Below are 22,774 nucleotides of genomic sequence, written 5' to 3'. Positions count from 1 at the left end.
TTCTTAAGTGTTTCCTATGTATCAAGAACGTTAAATAACTCAATTAATCTTCCATCTCTTTTCCAATGCTGAAACTGAGCCTAAGTAAACCACTGACTTGCCAAAGGTCACTTAGCTGTAAAGTGGCCACTATGGAATTCAGAATCAGATCCCCTGATCCCTGAGACTGCTAAACTGAGGCACATCTCCCCTCCCAAGCATGGCAGCAAGTGTCCAGGTGGAAGTGGTGCTCTGGTAACCTAGTGTCTTCTCTTAATAGATAAGATACACCAGGCCTAAGCTGCCTTGACATCTGAAAGTTTCTCCATTCATTCTTTGCCTATAAAAGTATTGCTGGTCTTTTGTGCCTTTTAGTATTCAGATGACTCCTTCTCATTCTCCTCTCCCTCTGAAGAAATCTTTAATTTTCTGGCCTTCAGGGTAGAAATTTAGGATGTTGTTTCCCTCAGTGATTGTCTCCTTTTCAACTCAATTTATGCTGAGTGTCTCGTGGAGAGTAGGGCTTTACTCCTCACGTCAATGGAAAGCTCACTGCCGAAGAAAACATCGGAAGATGTAGAAGCTAGCCTGTTTTCACCACTTAGTAAAACCTAGAAACATTTTCCTGGATGTAACTTAGCTGGCTCTCTTTGCCTCTTTCATCTAGAAACCTCGAAGTTGGCTTTATGCATTAGTGGGCTTCAATATAGGAACCAAAGTGGTGCAAACTGCTCAACTTGTAACCTAAAGGTTGGAGGTTTGAACCCACTCAGTGGCAATGCAGAAGAAAAACCTGTCAACATGCTTCTGAAAAGATTGTTAGCATTATGTCCCATCAAGTTGATTTCAACTCATAGTGATAACACAGTAGAATAGAGTAGAACTGCCCTATACGCTATAATCTATATGGAAGGAAGGAACCCTGGTGGCACAGTGGATTGAGCATTGGGCTGCTAACGGCAAGGCTGGTGGTTCAAACCCACCAGCTGCTCCATGGGAGATACTAAGGCTGTCTGTTTCCTTAAAGATTTACAGGGTTGGAAACCATGAAGCACTATGAGTTGGAATTGACTCCATAGCAGTGGATTTTGTATTTTGGGTTTTTTGTTTTGTCTTTTTATCTATACAGAAGCAGACTGCCATATCTTTTTCCTATGGGTTTGAATCATCAATCTTTGGTTAGCAATCAACCACCAGAAATCCTTTTCTGTAAAGCTGACTGACAGCCACGAAAATTTGATGGAGCAGTTATACATTGTCACATGGGGTCACCATGAGTCAATGTTGACTTCATGGCAATGAAATTTGTTTAGTTCTGTAATTTGTTTTATAGGCTTTTATGGCTTTTTTAAGTGTGTTGCTTCTGGTTTGCAGCATTTGCCATCAGCATTACCATGCCCATCCCACGTGGATTTACTTTCTGGTGGTCTGTCTTGTCTTCTGCAAGCCCCTCCAGATTCCTTTGCACACAGTAGCTTGGAGAGCTCCCCAAAACTGAGAGTCATCACAGTGCAGTCCCACCTGCTGATCCTGCACATGGCTTTGCCTTTCTTTTATACCTTTTTAATGACTTTTGCGTTCTTGCTGTATGATGTTCTTAATGTCATCCCACAACTCTATGGTCTTCCTTCATTAGTGCTTAATGCATCCGATATCTTCTTGAGATGGTCTCTAAATTCAGGTCAGATATGTTCAATTTTGGCTCTCACAAGCCTGTTTTCAGTTTCTTCAGTTTCATCCTGAACTAGCTTATGAGCAATTGATAATCTTTTCCACAGTCTTCCCATGACCTTGCTTTGGCTGACAATATAGAGCTTTTTCATCATCTCTTTTTACAGATGTAGTTAATTTTGTTCCTGTGTATTCCATATGGTGAGGTTCATGTGGATAGTCTCCTTTTATGTTGTTTTAAAAAGATGCTTGCAATGAATAAGTCGTGGGTTTTGCAGATTTCTCTCATGCGATCTCCAGCATCATTTCTATCATCGAGGCCATATTTTCTAGTCCCCAGTAACTTTCAATACACCTTGAGTGCCTGTTTGATCAATTTCAGAGTAAAGAAGTTGGTATAATTCTTCAATTTTATCCTCACTGGCTTTAGTGGTTGGTGCTTACATTTGAATAATAATGGTAATAACTGGTCTTCTTTGTAGTTGTATGTATGGTTGCCTCCTCTCCATGTGCTTAACATAGAAATAAAAAGAAAGTATGCTACATACAAAGTTGCATTAAATGTAGCTTAACAATCATGAAACTGTACACTCCTATTGTTTATGAATAATGTTTCACTTTTTAAGTAAATGGATTCTCATTTTTTACCTTAATAATTCCTTTTTAATATTTAATAATAATAACCATAAGGGGTCCTGGTGGTGCAGTGGTTAAGTGTTGGACTGCTAACTGAAAGGTCAACAGTTTGAACCTATTAGTTGCTCTCAGGAGAAAGATGTGGCAGTTGGTTTCTGTAACTATTAGAGTTTTAGAGATCCGGTGGAGCATTTCTACTCTTGCCTCTAGGGTTTCTGTAAGTTGGAATTCAAGTCAACGGCAATGGGGTTTAACCATATAACCTGTTTAGAAAAGGCAGGCTTAGAAAAGCACCTCCAGTTGTGGAAGGCCTTGACGTGTGTGCTTTTAGATCTGTTCCTTTCCCTGATCTCCATTTTAGGGATGGAGATGGGGCTGACCCCTATAAGGGAACACTGGTGGTGCCATGGGTTAAGTGTTGGATTGGTAAGCACTTGGTTCAAACCCTCAGAACGATGAGGCTGTCAGCTCCTGTAATGATGTACAGTCTTGGAAATCCTGTGGAGCAATTCCTTCAGGGTCGCTTTGAGTTGGAATTGACTCCCTGGCAGTGAGTTTAGTGGTTTGACCTTTGCAACTTGTGTTTCCTGGACTTTGGGGATGGTTTGGCCAATGGGAAGGGGCTGAAGGAGGAGCTGAGGTATTTGCCGCTCTTTGTTTCCTGCAGCAACGTAGTCCACTCTAGGGCTCTGCTACTGAAAAACCAAACCTACTGCCACCCAGTTGATTCTTTAAGTTAGAATTCAAGTAAACGGCAATGGGGTTCAATGACTCATAGAACCTTCTAGGACTGCTCTGTCAGGTTTCCAAGACTGTAATCTTTATGCAGGTAGACAGCTGGTAGTCTCAAACCGCTGACCTTTTAGTTAGCATTTGTACGCTTAATCACTTGTCCCTCCAAACTCTGGCTTCTTGCTCTGCTGAGCTGTGTTCCTCTGCCCCCTTGGGACCCAGTTCCCTTGGTTAAATTTCTTGTGTTGTAAATAAAGAAAACGAGTTGCTGTTGAGTTGGCTCCAACTCATGGGTAGCCCAGTGTGTCAGAGTAGAACTGTCATCTACAGGGTTTTTCAATGACTGACTTTTTTCAGAAACAAATCACCAGGGCTTTCTTTCTTCGTCAGCCCCTCTGAATAGACTCAGTTCTCCAATCTTTTGGTTAGCTATTGAGCACTACCCAGGGATACCTGGTAAACCAATTGGACTGTCCATTTGTGCAGGTTGGAATCTGATGGGTGCTCTAGTATTCTTAAACTCCCAATATTTATTTCTAGTTTACTACAGAGGCATGGAGGCTGCATGCTGTGACTGGGTTAACATCCGCTAATTAAAAAGCATCTGATTCTAGAACTTACGGATATCCCTGACTGGGTGTCCAGTGTCCCTGGTTCTAATCTAGCTGAGTCAAGAGGGGAGCTTAGACTCACTGCAGTCACTACCTCAGTTTCATGTAAAATCAAGGTGTTCCCACCAGGGTCCTTTCTGTTGTTGTTAGTCCTGTTGAGTCAGTTCAGACTCATAGCGACCCCGTATAGGGTTTCTGAGGAGCCGCTGGTATGTTTGAACCGCCAACCTTTTGGTTAGCAGTCTAATACGTACCCTACAGCACCACATCAGTTGTTGTTGTGTTGTTATGTGCCATGGAGTCAATTCCAACTCATAGCGACCCTGTACAAGGTTTCCAAGGCTATAAATCTTTACGGGAGCAGAAAGCCTCATCTTTCTCCCACGGAACAGCTGGTAGTTTCGAACTGCTGACCTTGTGTTCACAGCCTGACTCTTAACCACTACGCTTCCAGAGCTCCTTACCACATCAGTAGTCCAGGGTAATTTCTGGCAGCCCCATTTTCTGACTTTAGCGCCTCAGAACCGAGATAATTCTATAACGTTGTTTCTTGCTCTGTGGGGCTGAGTAAGTTGTTTCATTCAGTTTAATGGCCCCTGACTCCAGCCAGCTGTCCTTCTGATGTGGGCTTTTGGTCCCTGAGGTCTCAGGTGACAGAGTGGGGATGAGTTGCAGCAAATCTGTCACCATGCTGGGAAAATCCCCGGGCAGGCCCTTTGTGATTCAGACCCTGAAGTGGGGCTTCATTTGGGTTTAACATATAATCACCAAAAGTACAGAGAAAGAGGAAAATGGACTGCTCTGTCTTTGGATATAGCAGTGTTTCAAAGCTGTTGTGTCATATAGTCAGCCGAAATATAACAGCAGCAGGCAAAATGTACAGATGGTACTTGTTCCATGGAATATGTTTTCTCTCTTTGTTTCAAGCACTCTCATCTTAGACTCTCTGACCACTATTTTCTTAAAATACTTTATCCTGTTATTATTTGTGTATGTATATATATTGGGGGCCAGATGCTCTGGGTATCTTAAATAAGTTTAATTTACTAAACCTCGCTCCTCCTCCCCTACCCCCAGCCCTTTCTTTTCAGAAGATACATTTAGACAATCACCATTCACCTCCAATTCAAAAGAACTGCTGCCAGTCCGGTCTGTGCTTCACGGAAGAATATCAGCTCCAGGTATGGAAACATTGTTGACTTGGCTTCTACTATCAGTAGCTTAAAAATGGCTTTTCTGAAATGTGTGAATTCTGAGATCTTGTAGCCTGTTCATTGTGGTTCATCATGTAAAGCTACGTTCTTTAAAAAAAAGAAAAAGGAAGAAAACTCAATTTTCAGCTACAAAAGTTTAGGAAAATAAAACGTAAGCAGTAATAATCCTCTTCATCTTTGCTTTAGGAGCTCATTGTTCTTCACCTGCTGATAGTTCATCTGTAGAATGAATTTCTTTTTCTGTGAAATAGCAAAGTGGAACCTGGAAATAATTTGCCGTTCGTGTTGTCAGTATTTCAAGCGGGCAGCCAGGAAAGTATGGGAGGGAAGTGGCGAGAGCAGGCGTCCCCAGCAGAGAAGGCAGTGACCCTGCTTGGGTGTGGGCCACCACCAAGACCATGTTGGTTTCCATGGAAGCAGCACAGCTCATTAAGACAATCTTGCCTTCCAGATTCCATCTCTCTTCTTAGCCACCGTATCTACTTGTATGCATTTAACATTCCTTTTGCTGTCTCAACCACAAATGCATAATTTCTTATCCATTCTTCCTTTTTCATTGATCCTTTCTAGGGTTAAAGCTTGCTCTCCTCTTGTCAACATCATAGACATTCCTTGGGGCTTATGTGTGTGCCTCCTCAGAGTTCTTATGAAATGAGAACATTTGAGAACTGCCTCTGTAGTGCACTCTCCCTAGCCTTCCAGCGGCTAGGGAGCCTCCTGGTAGTTGTTCACCTTTGTTCCCAGCTGTTGACTGAATGTCAGAAGCCTCCATACCCATGTGTGAGTTCAGTGAGCAGAGTGAGAGGCCCAGGTTGCATTAGTATAAGAGGGGGTCCCCATACGAGGATTGTTGCCTGCAGTCCCTTCAAGAATAATGCCCAAGAGTCCTCCATAGACCCTGGATTCCAGTTGAATGGAGATCTGATTATTTTGCAATTAAAAAAAGTCAAATAGCACTTTCTGAAATCTTGTCTTGGGGTATCACATGTCATTAGAGGTGATGTGTGACAAGCAGCTCTTTGTCATTCTTTAGTCTTATGATGGCGTAGCCCTCTCACCTCGTCTCCGTGCTTCCAGGAACCTGTATGCTTTTCAGCTTTGTCAGGTCTCTTCTATTCAACCACCAGAAATAACATGCCTACACAAAAAACGCATTGCGTAATAGCTGGTTCTAGAAAAGTAAGAAATGCCGCTTAGTTTATGCCTTCACGCTCAAACTGGGGCTGTTTGAACTACTGTTCTCTTCCCACCGTGTCATTTTGAATAGCCATCTCTCTAGTCCCAAAAGTATTGCCTTGATGTTAAGTTGATGGATTGCAACTTTTTAATGTCAAAATAACTGTCTAGGAATTGCTTGTCAGAGTGCTGTGCCCCATACAGCCAGCATCCTATGATGTACATGCAAACCCTGAGTTACTCGCTTCATGTTTGGCGTGGCTATGTGTATTGGTTTACTGGTCAAGTTAAAACTTGACCACAAAGAATGATACTTATATATACTTTACTGTGCTAGGGGGATTGCCTAGGGGGCTTTGTGTGATACAGTTAATACTTCAAATTAGATGAACTCACATTTAAACACTTAACTTTTATAGCTTGACTTTTATAGCTTGAGAGGGGTCTGGGTAACAGGGATTCTTAAAAAGTTTATCCACCATGCTAAAGGATAACCAATCTACTGATCATCCAAACACACACACACACACACACACACACAAAACCCCTGTGTTTAAGCAGAGGATACACAAAATGACTCTTCTTTTATTTTATGAAAATAAATAGCTAAAAAGAGACCCATGAGAAAAATAAGCTAGCTGAAGGTGCTTTGTACATGGAGTTAAAGATTAGAAGAATGGAAAATGGTAGGGACAATCATTTGTGATCATAAAGTTCCCGTAATCTGAAGAGTCTCCGTAATTGAGGACGGAAGTCTCCATAATCTGGACTTCTTACGGAGAGGACCAATCTGAATTAACGACAGTTGCCAATGTCGAGGATTTGAAGGAAAACATGTTTCTTTCACATACAGGACAGTGGTGACTGTCTACTACAGGACCCCAGTCCTCTGTCCACAACTCTGAAATCCACAAAGCTCTACAAACCAGATTCTTAAAAAGAAATTATTTGGTGGCAAAACCGAAAACTCTTGTATAGGCTTTATGTATTACACCAACGGTAAAATGCATACATCTGTGGTAGAACTATCAGTGTGCTTGATTATGAAGTGCTACCCCAGGCCTTCTAGGAGTGTTACATAAAATATATCCTATGCGCTTTGTAAAACTAGGAAAATTATGAATCCCAAAACACGTCTTGTCCCACAGGTCTCAGATATATATTGTGGATCTGCACTGACTGCAAGGAGCCCTGGTAGCACAGTAGTTAAAGTGCTCAGCTGCTAACCGAAAGGTCAGTAGTTTGAACCCACCAGCTGCTCTGTGAGAAAGAGATTTGACAATTGGCTTCTGTCAAGATTTTCAGCTTTGGAAACCCTCCGGGGTAGCTCTACTCTATTCTATAGGGTCTCTGTGAATCGGAATCAACTTGACAGCAACATGTTCCGTTTTGTTTATTGACTCTGCTAGAAGCTTTGGTGGAAACAAGGCCATTGAAGCTAGAGTTGAAGATCTTGTCACGCTGAGGTGAAAGAGTCATGGATTACTAGAGAAAATTTTGACAGATAATTGGAAGCAAACTGCTGAACTCTTGGAGAGGAAAGGACAAGGAGCCCAACAGGGATGCTCTAGTCCTAGGGTGTCTTTGCTAAAGGGGTCTGTGTTTAGCGAGGAAGGGAATGCGTGGCTAGGAGAAGCAGACAAAGGGATTGTTGATAGCTTGAGAGACCAGTTCTTGTTAAATGCCTCAGGAGTTCTTTCTGTGCCACAGGCACTCAGTATAGGGTTGCTGAGGAGCAGCTGGGTTTGAATTGCTGACTTAGCAGTTAGTAGTCCAGTGCTTATCCTACAGCATCATACCAGCTCCCCTGATTAGCTCTGCTACCATTAACCTAACCATTTGTTGTTGAGTTAATTCTAACTCATGGCAACCGTACATGAATCAGAATAAATTATACTCCTAAGGGTCTTCAATGGTTGTTTTCTCAGAAGTAGTACATTAATTAGGCTTTTATTCTGAAGCGCCTCTAGGTGGATTCCACCCTTCAGTCTTTTGACTAGTAGCTGAGTATAGTAATCCTTTGCACCACCTAGCACTCCAGCTTTGCTGTAAACTGGTAGAATTAAGGATGAAGCCTCTGCAGGAATGAGGAAGCCAGGAAAGTGATGCTTTAGTAACTAGGCACAAAATAATGTAGTTAGTATAGCAGTTGTTAGTATATCAATGAAAGCCTCAGAGTCCTTAGAAATCTTCTCTTGGATAGTTTAAACATTACCTCCAAAATATTATTCATACTTTTATGTACTTAGCAAACCTGGTCTTTCCACAGACAATGCAAAGATAAATGTCATTCCAGAGAATGATCTCTGGTTCCCAATTAGTAGAGAAAGACCAGATTTAATGAGTTTAAATCAACCTAGTTCTAGTGTAAGATCCCTCGAAACTGCTGAAAACCCATTGTACTATTTCAAGGGTGTTTGTGTGTGTGTGTGTGTGTGTACCTATATGTCTTCTACCAATGGGATGGGATTTCTTCCAAATGCCTTTGGACTAAAACCATGGGGCGGAGGGAGTGTGCCATATGAGTTAAGACCTAACAAAGGGTTCTGTGGTAGATTGTCTTTCAGGCCTGGTAGGTAATGAAGCAAGCAGTAAGGGAGATAGCAAAGTGGGGAGAGATGAGTAAAATGTGGACTGTGAAAAAATCTAGAATAGCACAGTCAACTGGGCACTTGTCTTTCAGCAGATGGTATCCAAGAGACCCAGCTGCCACCCTCCAAGGAAACAGAATAACACAGCGCTTTAGGTTACCCTGCCCTCCCCTGTTTCCAGTGTCTCTAGCTGACTTTCCTGGGGACCAAGGAAAGGTCTTGAGCAAAGACCTCACATTTGTACCTGCACTGATTATTTTTCAGATTGTATCAGGGGTTCCTAATAAAATGATGAGTTAAAAACTACTGTCACCTTCCGGGGGAGCACCATATTCTTAAAGTTGTGAATAGATGAGTGAGTGCATCCTTAGTAGTGGGTTGCTGGCGGTGGTTTTACAAATAGAATACAAGTGCCTTCCTACTAAAAGGGGAAGAGAGAGATTCTAGACCTACATAACTTTAAATGCCCTTTGTTTAATTTATAGTTGTCACTTTGTAAAAGATGGATCTTAATAGAAGAAAGATTTTGAAGTCAGGTATGTCTGAGGGCAGGTAGGCTGATTCTGTATTAAGAGTAGAACCATGTCATTGTACCTGCTATGCTGTCTGTTTCCCCATGGTCTTTCTGTAAGCGAAGGTTATTAAGGGAAGACTTTCTATCTCAGCACTGCTTTGAAATGATGCGAAGCTCCCATTCTGTCCTATTACAATTTTGAAGTTACAGTTATATCTGCTCTGTATTAAGTTAAAAAAAAACAAAACAAAAACACCACCAGAGTGCGTAGAAAGAAAATGTGGGTCTCCATGGAATTCTTCCATCGTGTTTGGAGTCACCAATGTTTCTGTTTTGTTTCAGATTGAGCTTGGAGAGTTAGAAGACGTAAAATACATCCTCAATTTTATTTAATTCCTTCCCCCTATTATTTGCTAACTTGATTTTTTTTTTTTTAATGTTTTTTCTTTATTCTCCTTTTTCTTTTTTTTTTTTTTTTTTTTTCAACAAACAAGGGGAAAAATGTCAGCACTCTTCACAAAGACAAGCTACTTTTGGCCAGCATGGGGAAAATTTAGTTCCTTTCAAGACTTACTACGACAATCAGGATTTGATGTCAAATAAAAAGACTGGTTTGGAATTGTCTGCTTTGTCCCCAGGCCAATTCTTGATCCATTTTCCCTTCTCTGTTCTGCCCTTCAATCTAATACAAGTGGTACCATGTCATATACTTGTCTGAAATCTAAATAAATGACACCCTGCATTCCAGTACTGCCAACAACTAACTCTTAGCCTGCCATGCTACGGGCCAGGTGTGGATTTTAAGACAGTTGGCTTAAAAAATATGTCCTAGTGGGTACATGTCACCTTCTCTTATGTTAAGAATTCCCATGCCCCAAGAGAGAGAGTCCAAAGCTATCCCAGATTGCAGCAGTGTTTTCTTCAATCCCTTCTCAAACACAATAGATTCTTTTTAAATTCAATCTAAGTCATAGATAAACAAGAGGACACTGGGTGTTGGTGTGTGTGTATCATTCTGATGAAACAAATTCACTGTATAGAGAAGGAAGCTAACAGTTCTCAATCCAGCTGCTGTGGATTTGGTTCCAACTCATAGCATCCCCATTTTATGTGTCAGGGAAGAATTGCGCTCCATAGAGTTTTCAATTGCTGGGTTTTCAAATGTAGCTCATGAGCCCTTTGTTTCTGAGGTCCCTCTGGGTGAAATCAAACACACTTAGCAGTTGAGAGCATTAGCCATTTGCACTGCCCAGCCCTATATGTTGTTGTTGTTGTTATTGTTAAGTGCTGTTAAATCGATTACAACTCACAGCTACACAGTATAAGGTTTCCAAGGAGCAGCTGGTGGGTTTGAACTACGGACCTTGTGGGTCATAGTCCAGGGCTTATCCTACAGCACCACACCAGGAGTCCAGTGTTTATCCTACAGTGCCATACCAGGAGTCCGTATGTTGGTACAAGGGAGTAATTAGAGTCGTGTAGGGACTCCACTTCTAAAATTCTGTCAGCCCCATTGAAGGGATAAATCACCATATGTACCTAGCCACAGTTCCAGAATAGTATAAATAGCTAACATACTTGTCTTTACCCTCTCATTTGAATCAACTCAAAAGTACCTCAGAAGAAAGACCTGGCAATGTACTGCTGAAAAAGCCATAAAACTTTATGGAGCGCAATTCTCCTCTGACACATATAGTTAGAGTCAACTTCATGGCAACTGGTTTTAGTAACTTGCAGGGACATACTAGGGCCTTCTTCTAAAATGTTCTAATTTCTTTATCTGGGTGCACATTGTTGTTGTTGTTATGTGCCTTGGAGTTGGTTCTGACGCATAGAGACCCTGCATGGGGTTTCTGAGGCTGTAAATCTTTACGGGAGCAGAAAGCCTCATCTTTCTCCCGCGGAACAACTGGTAGTTTCACATTGCTGACCTTGAGGTTCGTAGCCCGATTTGTAACCACTACGCTACCAGAGCTCCTTCTGGGTGCACATAGCTATATGTATATGTAACTTTGTGAAAATTGAGCAAGCTGTAACATATGATAGTATTTCTGCGTGAGTGACTCAATCACCAACAGGTGGTTCTTGCTGCCCAGGCCATCAGTACAAGCACACATTCCCTTTGCACTGTGACAGTAATTGTGATGACAGTAGGCTTTCAATTATACAACTTTTCGTTTGCAGAAACATCATTTCTATTTTGCTTGAAGCATTTTGTCCTAAACTAGATGATATATAGGCTGATATGTCTTCTGCCTGCTATGTTTCCAATTTGAAAACTCTTCTACACTGCTTATAGCATAACTGCCACTAAGTTATAGTCTATCCAGCTGATTATTACCTGGAGGAAGTTTTGTTCTTTATGGATTTTTCTGATCCAAATCATGAGGCTAAAAATTGTGTATTCACAACTCATATCATCTGTCCCCAACCAGTCTAGTTTGGCTTTCACCAGAGCATGGTTATATTCCAAAGGGAAGGTGTTTACTCCATTAAAAAGTTTTAGTAGAGAATGCGCTTGTTTTAAGCACTGTCCAATTTGGCCCTTCTAGAAAATAAAATAACTGGAGCTCCACAGATTAGCCATAGTGGGGCAGCTCACACACTTAATCTTCAAAATTAAATCCAGCACACCCTGGTGATGCTGCAGGATAAGCATTGGCCTGCTAACCACAAGGTCAGCAATTCAAACCCGCTAGCCACTCCTTGGGAGAAAGGAGACTTCTGTTCCCATAAACATTCTTAGCCTTGGAACCCCTGTACAGGATTGCCATTTATTGGAATCAATTCAACAGAGCAGATGTGGACAGGCTCACATAAAATATGCTTTGCAAGGAGGCTGTTGTTGTAAAGTGCCATCAAGTTGGTTCTGACTCATAGTGACTCTATATAGGGTTTCTGAGGAGCGGCTGGTGAGTTTGAACTACCAACCGTGATATTCAAACCGACTTGTGGTCCAGCATTTATCAAACATCATCACACCAGGACCTGCAGGGGATGGTGGTGTTGGTGTACTGTGGAGGAGCTGGTTCCCTGAAAGGGGAGAGTGGTAGAATTTTTACTTCCGTGTGGGAAGGTTCCCAGCCAATCTACCTGAAGCACAGCCATCACCCATCTGTCAGTGGAGGCTTGCATGTTGTTGCTACGGATGCTGAACAAGTTTCAGTGGAGACTAGATAGATTGGGAAGAAAGACCGAGCTATCTCCTTCCCAAAATCAGCCCATTGTAAATGCTATGAATCACAATAGTCTGAGCCCACCTTGCACAGTATCGCTGTAAGTTGAGGGCAGTTTGATGCAGCGCAATGTGGGTTAATGTCCTGGACTGCAAAGTCAGTTTGAACCACAATGTCGGCAGTTTAAGCTCAGCAGCTGCTCCTAGGAAACCCTATACAGGGCCGCTATATCAGAACCAACTCGACAGCACTTAACAATAACAACCACAGCAACGACCCTTCCTAAGAAGAAATGCGTATCCTGTTTAGATGCTTGCCTCACCTGAGGTACCTGTTGTTGTTAAGTGCAGTGGAGTGGATTCCGACCCATAGTGACCTGTATAGGGTTTCCGAGGAGCAGCTTTTGAACTATAGCCATGTACCTTGCAGTTCAAACAGCTTTGAAGTCTGGCGCATTAATTCACAGCGCCACACCAGGACTCCCAAGGTACTTTCAGGAAGCCACCAAGACGGGATAAAAATAGATGGTTATTCACCCAAACTCCTCTTATCTGCCCATATGGCACATGGGTTAAATCACTTGGGATTAAATGTAATCATCAACACTCATATTTGTATTTGCGGGAAATAGTAAAACCCCAAAAGCCCTTTTAAAAATCCAGTTGAAAGACTTTGTTTCTCAGGCATAGACTAACCCCCTGGGACTGTGGCCATGTTTTGGTATTTATTGTTATTAAGTGCCGTCTAGTCAGTTTTGCCCAAAGGTGAGGCTGGTGAGTGCTACCTGCTGACCTTCTGGTTTAAACAAACCTTGAGTCCAGCGTTTATCTTACAGCGCCACGCCAGGACTCCGAGGACTGACTGTTAACCATTCAACAGAGCAGATGTGGACAGGCTCACATAAAATATGCTGTACAACACACCGTTTATAAGGTTGTGGGTGTGTTTTCATTTTTACCAAGACCATTTAGATGCCTTGGAATGAGCCATGCCATGAAAGGCGAAATGCTTGAGTCTGTGTAATGAATGATGGAGAGTATTTGTTTGAAAATGGCAGTGGAGTGGCCCTGGCTTCAGTTTGGGACTAATTCAATCAACAAGGCCTTTTTTTTCTCTCTCTCTGTCCTTTCTCTCTCTCTCTGTCTCTCTCTCTCTCTCTGTCTCTCTCTCTCTCTACCAGCCACTCCACGGGAGAAAGATGAGGCTTTCTACTCCCGTAAAGATTTACACCCTTGGAAACCCTGTACAGGGTCGCTATGGGTCGAAACCGACTCAATGGCACTTAACAACAACAATATATATACACACACACACACACAATGTTTTTCCACTCCTTGGCTATCAAAAATACATATTCTCATTTCATGCAATTTCTTTTTGTGTTTATTCGTTTTCAGGGCAGCAACTGCCCTCAGGTAACCAGGATAGGAAAGAAAAAAAAAAAAAGAAAAGTCATTCCGTTTGCAAACTAGACCATCTATTTTCATTCAAGCAAATCCATTTTATATTCCTATATGTAGGCCAAATGAGCGTCTCTCCAAGTTGAGAGGGACACCCCCACATTAGGCCTTAGTAGTTTTTTGATGTCGTGGTGAGAATACATACAGAGGCTTCATTTTGTTGTTCTCCCTCATTTCATGTGTTTCCTTTAGCAAGATAACTTTTCTTTCATCCATTTATCATACAGCAAAGAAAGATTCTAACCAGCAGCACAAAAGGAATGCCACATCTTTGCATTTACATAATAATATTAGTTTCCAGGTGTTCAACTAAGACATCCCCACATAGAGGTCCCTGGAGCCCTTTAAATTCAGCAGGTCACATACTGAACTCATATTTCCTCATGTCTTTAGCTGCTTGCTGTCCTGTATGTTCCATTTATAACAACCTCATGTACAAGAGAGAATCAAATGTTGTCTGGACTTGTGCCAGCTCATTGAACATTATTCTATTATTCAGTTGTAACCCATACGATTTTCACTGATTAATTTTTGAAGGTAGCTCACCAGGCCTTTCTGTTGAGTCTGTCTTAGTCTGGAAGCCCTGCTGGTATTCGAAATCCTGGTGGCATAGCTTCCAGCATCACAGCAACATGCCAGCCACTATACATCATACAGCAAGCTGACAAAACAAACGTGAAAACAAAAGCAAAACATAAATTAAAACCTGCCTCTCCTGTTGTTATCTATCTGAGTAATTAGCACCATCATCATTTCCATATCATTAAACAAAACCAAAAGTTCACATATTGTATGTTGAGGTTCCGCTAGAAGCATATCCTGAAACAAGGATTTGAGTGCAACTCTTTTATTATTTCTAAAGGAGGCAAAACCAAAAAATACACTGACAGGGAGATGGGGAAGTGAGGTAGCAAAAAAAGAAGGCAGTGAATTAAAGAAACATTATCAAACAAGTTACCACTGTGGACAGCTAGAGATTAATGTCATGGGAGACTCTGGGAAACTGTAGGATACATACCTCAAAGTTATCCTACCTGAGGTGAGAGAAAAAATAAACCAAACTAACAAACAAATGAAACACCCAGTTACCATGGAATCAGTTTCAATTCCTAGCGAACCTGTATGTGCAGAGTAGAAACTACTCCATAGGGTTTTCAAGGCGATGTGACTCTTGGAAGCAGATCACCAGGTCTTTTTTCCAAGGTGCCCCTGAGCAGGATCGGACTGCTAACGTTTATATTAGTAGTTGTTGTTAAATGCCATCAATTCGATTGCGTCCCTGTATAGGGTTTCCAAGGAGCGGCTGGTGAGCTTGAACTGCTGACCTTGCGGTTCAAACAACTTTGCAGTCCAGCGCATTAACCCACAGTGCCACAGTCAAGTCTTTAATCAATTGTGAACTCTCAGAGACCTGAAGGCTAAGGGAAGTCGAGTATCTATGCAGTCAATTATTTGGTTAAATCTCTTCCCAAGAGAGTTCATTCCTCAACATTCTGGTCTGCCACACAAGTTGGTAAGGCAGGCTTCGATGACCAGAGAAAGTCTATGGCAAATATATGCAGATACTGACAGTTGGAAATCAAATACTCAAGTAGTAAAGGCAAGGTTATATTACTGTGGGGCATGGAAGGGCAGAAACTAGCTAGATCTCTTATGCCTCCTTTCATGATTAGTTCTCCACACTCCACTTCCAACTACCACATCACTTTATTTAACCTACAAATAGACCTGAGCAAATACACTAAGGTATGTGGACAAAGATGTGCGTTGTAGCACAAAAACCCGAAAACAAGCTCAATGTTCATAGATATGAAATAATCAAAGGGCAAGATGATGAAAACTCCACAGCCATTTAAAAAGAAATGAAGGAAACCTGTAGAAATTTATTTGGAAAGATGTCCACGAAATATTGTTAGGTTAAAAACTCAAACAACAGAAACTGGCTGCAGATGATACGTATGAAATGATCCTATTTATGTTTAAAAGAGAGGGTGGACATTTTATGTGGACATAATGTACTTGGATATGTATAGATCGTTTCTCAACGGACATATAAGAACTGTTAACTGTTATTGCCATGGAAAAGTGAAAAGGATTTGGGGTTATAAAAAGAAGAATTGTCAGTGGGGAAAATATTTTTCAGTTTATGTTCTTTGTTTTATTTTTTCTACCATTAGTTTGCATTACTTTTATAATTTTTTTTAAAGGTTAGCTTAAACAAAGGTAGAAAGAGACCTATATGTATAAATACTTGTTTTGCTTATTTGTTAAGAGTGTTGCATTTACCCATATATGATTTGAAACCTTAACGAGTAATCTCTAGATTAGTGAACTTTTAAAAACATAGATAAAGCAATGATTCTTTGCCATTTTCCTTCAATGAGTTCCCCAAGCTAGAAGGCAAATTAAATGAGCTTTTCATATACTTAAAGAGGTTATAAAGCAGGTTACAAATCTGTAGGAATGATATGATCCTTGGACATAGGAATCTGTGGACATAGGAAAAAAATCACAGCAAGGATAAATGTAGAAATGTTAATTAATAACTTATCTCAGTATTGTTGAGAGATTTCAAGTGTTTTACTTACTTTTTATGGATTTCCAATTTTAAAAGAAGCACGTATTATTTTTATAATCAGAAAACATCATAAAACTATTTTCATGTTGAACAAAGGGGCAACTATCTTGCATATTCTAGGACTCAATGTTTGACTCTCTGAAAGTTTCTATCATGCGTAGGAGCCTGAAGCTTTGGACAAGGAGATCAACTCCAATAGAATCGCATTTCTGTAACTACAGAAAAAAGCAAACCAAATCCATTGCCGTTGGGTCAGTTCCAACTCATAGCGACCCTGTTTTGAAACGAAGACGTGTTTGCAAGGTTGTAATCTTTACGGAAGTTAACGGACACATTTTTCTCTCTTGGAGCTGCTGGTGGATTCAAACTCACTGTCCTTTCTGTTAGCAACCAAGTGCTTAACCAACATGCCACCAGGGCTCCTTCACACAGAAAATGTAGACCTACAAGCAGGAAAAGTGAATGGAGATAGTTTCAGCTGGAAGCAATGATAATGCTGGAAAATAACTTGTAAGAGATATTTGAAAAATACAAAAAGACAACCAGTGGTGCTGATTTGGACTCCTAGTGACCTCATGTGTGTAGGAGTAGAACTGCACAGACTTAAATTGCTGCATATTTGGATGTAGGTCTCTAGGCTTTTCTTCTGAAGCATCTCTGGGTAGACTCAAACCTCTAACCTTTCTGTTAGCAGCTGAGTGTGTCCTCTGTTTGCCCAACCTGGGACTCCACTTGAAAATTAGAACCTATTGTAACAATTCATCTTTAAGATGTTATATTCAGAGAACCTCAGAGTTAGAATTCTACTTTAATATCTTGTATTTACTGGCATGCATTACCTTCATGATTTCTCCATCCTTTATTGTATACACCTTCGGGTATTATTTTCCCATTAGGGCCTTTCCAGTTGAATGACTCATCCAACTGTAGAATTGAGTTTTCCCGCCATAGTTATCCAGAAATGAGTCACTCAGACCAGTTACTTCTCTTTTAATTTGAATGGAATGAAGCTTAGAGATGTTCAGTTAAAAGATTCATGTCTGAGTGGGGTCCAGAAAAGGGTGTAGTGAGGTTATCAGGGAACTGAGCTATCTTATGGGGATGGGTAGCTCTTGTAGCATAGTGGTTATGAGTCAGGTTGCTAACCTCAAGGTCAGAAGTTTGAAACTACCAGCAGTTCCGTGGGAGAAAGATGAGGCTTTCTGCTCCTATAAAGATTTGCAGCCTTGGAAACCCCGTAGAGGGTCGCTATGAGTTGGGACCAACTCCATGCCACATAACAACAACAATGGGGATGGGAAGGAGTCAGGAGAGTGGGATCACCCAAACACGGGCTACGGTGGAGGGTCAGAGAAAAAGGGGAAGACCCCCAGCAAGATGGATTGGCAAAGTGGCAGCATCAATGGGCTCAAGTGTGACAAGAGATTGGCCCAGGATCAGGCAGTGTTTCATTCTGTTGTGCATAGTCAATACTGACTTGATGGCACCTAAGAATAACAACAACAGCTAAAAAAAATTAGATCAACATTGCAGCTATTCATTTTTTCTAGCAGTGTCATTGTTCTTGTTAAGTGTCGTCAAGTATAGAGGCAACAGTTAATTGGTTATATAGATTTTAGGTAACCATTTTTGGTCATAAAGGCACAATGACTCATAAAAATGATTTGTTAGCGCACTAATTTTGTATACATTGTATACTTGCCAAAAGAAAAGTAGGGGAATTTTTCACTCAGGTAAAAAAAAAAAAAAAAAAAAAATCTTGCAAATGCTTTTACCATGTAGGCATGCATTCAGTATCTTAAAGTTATTTTTGACACTCTTTCTGGCCAAATTGCTTTTCATTTTTATGAAAAAATGTTAATTTTTAAAGCCCTCTCCCAACTGTTAGTTTTATCACTCGAAAAAGCAAAATTTTAAAAATATCATCACTGCTATCATATTAAGACTTGCCTTGGATTCCATGCCTTTCAGAGTAATTAGTATTTTTTAAAAAGACATTTGGACATGAGAAAAGAATAAAATGAAATTTCACCAAAATGTTCATAAAAGTGGTCTTTGGGTGGTGGGAACTCTGATGGTGTTTTCTTTTTTCCACTTGTCTATGCTCTCTGTGCATGCTGCAGTAGGGTAAACACTGGACCACTAACCACAAGGTCAGTGGTTCAAAGTCATCATCCACTCCTCGGAAACCTATATAGCGTCGTTATCAGTCGGAACCAACTCAAGGGCACTTAACAACAACAGCAACATGTTGTTCTAAGGAACCCTGGTAGCACTGTAGGATAAACACTGGATCACAAGGTGGGCAGTTCAAACCCATCCAATGTTCCTGGGAAGAAAGATGAAATATTCTGCTCCTGTGAAGATTTAAAGGCTCAGAAACCCCATACAGGGTCACTATGACTTAGAATCTACTCATTTGCAAGGGGTAGTGTTAGGTAATGAGTATGGAATGCTTTTATAAACAAAAACTAAATTTGTTAGAGGAAGTATGAAGATGTTGGGACGCAAAATTAAGCCTCATGATAGAGCTTAAATATAATAATGATTCTGATTACAACAGAAGATAGCTCTTTTTTCAGAGGCTCCTAAACTTCTTGTGCAATGATAAACAAGTTGTTGGCAGTGTCTTTAAAAAAAAAAAAGTTAAGGTTGAAAATCCTGTAAGTTGTTAATAAAGAGACACGAAATTCTCATGTGAAGCATAAATAAGACCATGGTCATTTAAATAACATATTTCTATTTGGGTACTTATTAAACTCACTTGAGGAAGATTGAAGTTTGAAGATGGTTACTTATTTTTAACCTTACAAGAGAGATTAATGAATTAAATTTATCCAGGTTGTTGTGGAAGAGCTGTCTTATTTAAGGTGGTGTTAATGCAATAGTCCGTTGTAATGTTGCATTGCACTCTTGGTTTCACAAGTATCGTTTACTTAGTTATAATTAAAAAAATAATACCTGGGGATGGAAGGTATTTTCAGGAGTTATTTCAAGTCATATAATGAGCATTTCTGTTGCATTTGTTTAGTTTCTTAATGGAAGAGATCCATTAGAAAAATGGTCTCGTTGACTACAGACAAGCTATTATTCCCCTTAGATTTTTTCCCCATTGTTCTGCATCAGCATCAGTGGATACTGATATATTGTTGTTGTTGTTAAGTGTCATTGAGTCGAGTCCATAGCGACCCTGTATAAGGTTTCCGAGGAGCAGTTGGTGAGCTTGAACTGCTGACTTTGCAGTTCAAATGGCTTTGCAGTCTGGTGCATTAACCCACAGTGCCACACCAGGACTCCTACTGATATATTAGGGAATGAGAATTATAGGGTGAAAGGCTCTGAGCATCATGATTTCAGGAGCAGTGCGTGAAGCTATTATGAAATAGATGTACCACTGGAATGAGAAGAATGTTCACGTATTCATTCAACAAATACTTAATATTGAGCAACTACTATATACCAGGTACTTTTTTGGTTGCGTGGGGAACAGCAGTGAAGAACTCAAAGTCCCTGCCCTCGTGGGGTTTACACCTTAGAGGAGGAGGCAGAACAGAAGGCTGAAGCAAATGTGGAGCAAGCCAGGACATTATGTGTGGGCAGTGAGTCCTGGTGTGACGCTGTAGGATAATGCACTGGACCACAAAGTCAGCTTTAACCTCAAGGTCGGCTGTTCAAATCTACCAGCCACTCCTCGGAAATCCTATATAGGGTGGCTGTGAGTCGGACAACAACATTCTCTTATTAGTTGAGTACTTAATCCTTTGAAGCACCCTGTGACTCCTGTCATTCACTACAAGGCATTATGTGCTATGGTCCTTGATGATCACTGCTGTTCTCATCCTGACCTCCCAACCTCATCTCCATACTTGCTATCACGTCGCCAGGCCAAGCTCATGCCTACCTCAGAGCCTTATTGCTCCCTTTACCTGAAATGTTGTTGTTGTTGGCAAGTGTTTTCCAGTCGGTTCTGACCCATAGCGACCCTGTATAGGGTTTCCGAGGAGCTTCTGGTGGGTATGAACTGCTAACCTTGCGGTTCATGTTGACATTGCTGTGCAGCACCACACCAGGACTCCTTAGAAAATTGTTGTTGTTAAGTGCCGTTGAGTCTGTTTAAGTGACCCTGTATAGGGTTTCCAAGGAGTGCCTGGTGAGTTTGAACTGCCAACCTTGCAGATCAGACCAACTTTGTAGTCCAGTGCATTAACCTACAGCACCAAATAGGAGTAGAGATTTGCTTCTGAGAGATTACAGCTTTGAAAACCCTACAGAGCAGTTTTACCTTGAACATGTAGGATCGCCACGGGTTAGAATTCTACTTCACTGCAGTTAACCACGACAGCCAGCCGGGGAGTGTATACAGTTGATGTGTTTGACTGTTAACCAAAGGATTGGAAGTTTCAAGACCACCCAGAGGCACCGCGGAAGAAAGTCCTAGTTATCTACTTCCAAAAAATCAGCCAGGTAAACCCTAATGGAGGCTCAGTGTTAACAGAGAGGCCCTGAACAAAGATAAGAGAGTCAATTAATTTGCTAAGTATGGACTCTGTGCATATCCCATTAATAATTAGTTAACTATGAATGATGAGCTTTGTTCAGTAATTTATCTTATTTATTTTTTTCTTTCTATTAAGTTATTTTTAAAAGGGATTATATTTTATTATGTTCTGCTCAAAATGCTTTTTTTAATTAGAAATGACCATCAAAATATTTCATTGAATACTTCTGGAACAAAGCTTACAAATCTCATTCTAATAACAAAAAAGGCTTAGAAAGTTACAGAACATGAGATCAGAATTTTTTTAAAGTAGGAAAGAAAAATCTATCATTTAGTATTTCCTGTGGAAAAGAGAATGCCTTCATAAGAAAGGTGAATTTAGCTTCACGCAAGAATTGCTCCAGCATTATTTATAAAGAGTTATGTCAGGGAACTATGAATTCACCAATAAAACTGCAAATTACTCTAACATGCTTATAAAACGTGCCTAGAGGCTATTGTATATATGTGATTATTTTGCCAGCGCCACCATTGAAAAGGTGATTTCCAGTTCTAAAACTGCTAATGAGGGCATTTTACAAATATTATCCCAAATTATATTGTGTCAAACAATAACATCAGTTGTTTGCAAATAGAATTCTTAATTATTTGTTATATATATGGACTGCTGACCATTGAATGAGCTCGTATTAGCTAATAAATGAATCATTTGGAGAACATGGAAAACTTGCCTTTGCTCCATTCATGAAGGGTAGTACTTAACATGGAATTTCTTTGCCTCTCATACTTAGAAACACCATATGCTAAACTCATCAGAAAACTAGTTATTAAATAAACTTACCATATCCACTTACGGCTTCAGGCTCAGATCTTTTTGGTTAAATATACTACTTCACATCCATCTTTAATAATTGAAATCACTTTTCTGAAATATTTTAGTCTGCATATTCTTCATAGAATTTTCAATAGTTCCATGATATAAATGTTAATTTATTCATTCAACAAAATCATTTGGTTAAATTTTTGTTTGAAATGTTTTTGTTTTCTTTTGTTTCTGCCACCAGAATAGAACAGACGCTTGTCTAGTTAATGTTACTGTAGCACTTTTCAACCAATGGTTCAAATATTCGGGGCATGTTTGCTTAGATAGGGAGAGAGATAATATGTTTCAGGCATAAAATAGTTTACTCCTTGCTGGCAAGCTGTGAGACTAAATACTTAATGTTGAGGTAATGAGTCTGAACTGCAGTTTCCTCTGGGATGCGGCAAGCTTCAAAACTTCACTGGGTGTGAGCGGTAGAAGGTGGCGAGTGTGGAGAAAGCTATACATATACAGAGTCACTATTGTGTGTGCAAGCACATGTGTGTATACACACTCATTTCGTTTTGGCATCTGAGAGCAGATTGGTCAAAATCTCTAAAAAGGCTTTGCTGTTTTCAACAGAAATTTCCACTTAAAAGATTTCACAGTTATCCAAAAAGAAATTTCTTGCGTGACTGAAATGAACAGATTGTTCCCTAGGAATGGCGGCCCCTCTTCAGAGTGATAAAAGCATATATTAGAACAAGTTTATAACAAAAAGAAATGAATTTAAGTAAGCCAGCATCTCCTTTGGAGAAACTGTATTTCCGTACACATAAATAACCTAACCAGGATGTTGTTGTGTGCTTAGTGCACTGTGAACGCATTTAAGTCATTTTTATTTTATTGGAGAACTGGGATAGACCTGCAGTTACACCTTTGGGAAATCATTACTTGCTGAACCTAAATGATACTGCCGGCTCTATTACATTCTTGGAGTCTGGGGGAGTCATATACACCGATTCCTAAGGAATCCTTTGATCAATTGGGAAAGCTCTTTTCTGCTCAGAATGAAGGCAGAGAGATGTCTCCCTGGTCAGATGGTATGGTTGATGAGCTCAAGATGTTGACTTGGT

At 40.5% G+C, this 22,774-nt stretch overlaps 1 protein-coding gene across 3 annotated transcripts in view; it reads left to right on the top strand.

Moving 5' to 3' along the window:
* ZNF827 (zinc finger protein 827) overlaps window positions 1-22,774 on the top strand; it is a 252,044-nt gene that overhangs the window by 172,077 nt on the left and 57,193 nt on the right. For all 3 annotated transcript variants that reach the window (XM_006872273.1, XM_006872275.1, XM_006872274.1), the window contains one exon: window positions 4,707-4,810. In XM_006872273.1, the coding sequence (XP_006872335.1) occupies window positions 4,707-4,810 (104 nt within the window). The remainder of the gene's footprint in view (window positions 1-4,706; window positions 4,811-22,774) is intronic.

Source organism: Chrysochloris asiatica, unplaced genomic scaffold (genome assembly GCF_000296735.1).
Source record: "Chrysochloris asiatica unplaced genomic scaffold, ChrAsi1.0 scaffold00190, whole genome shotgun sequence".
Lineage (NCBI taxonomy): Eukaryota > Metazoa > Chordata > Mammalia > Afrosoricida > Chrysochloridae > Chrysochloris > Chrysochloris asiatica.
This window is presented reverse-complemented; position numbering and strand designations above follow the sequence as displayed.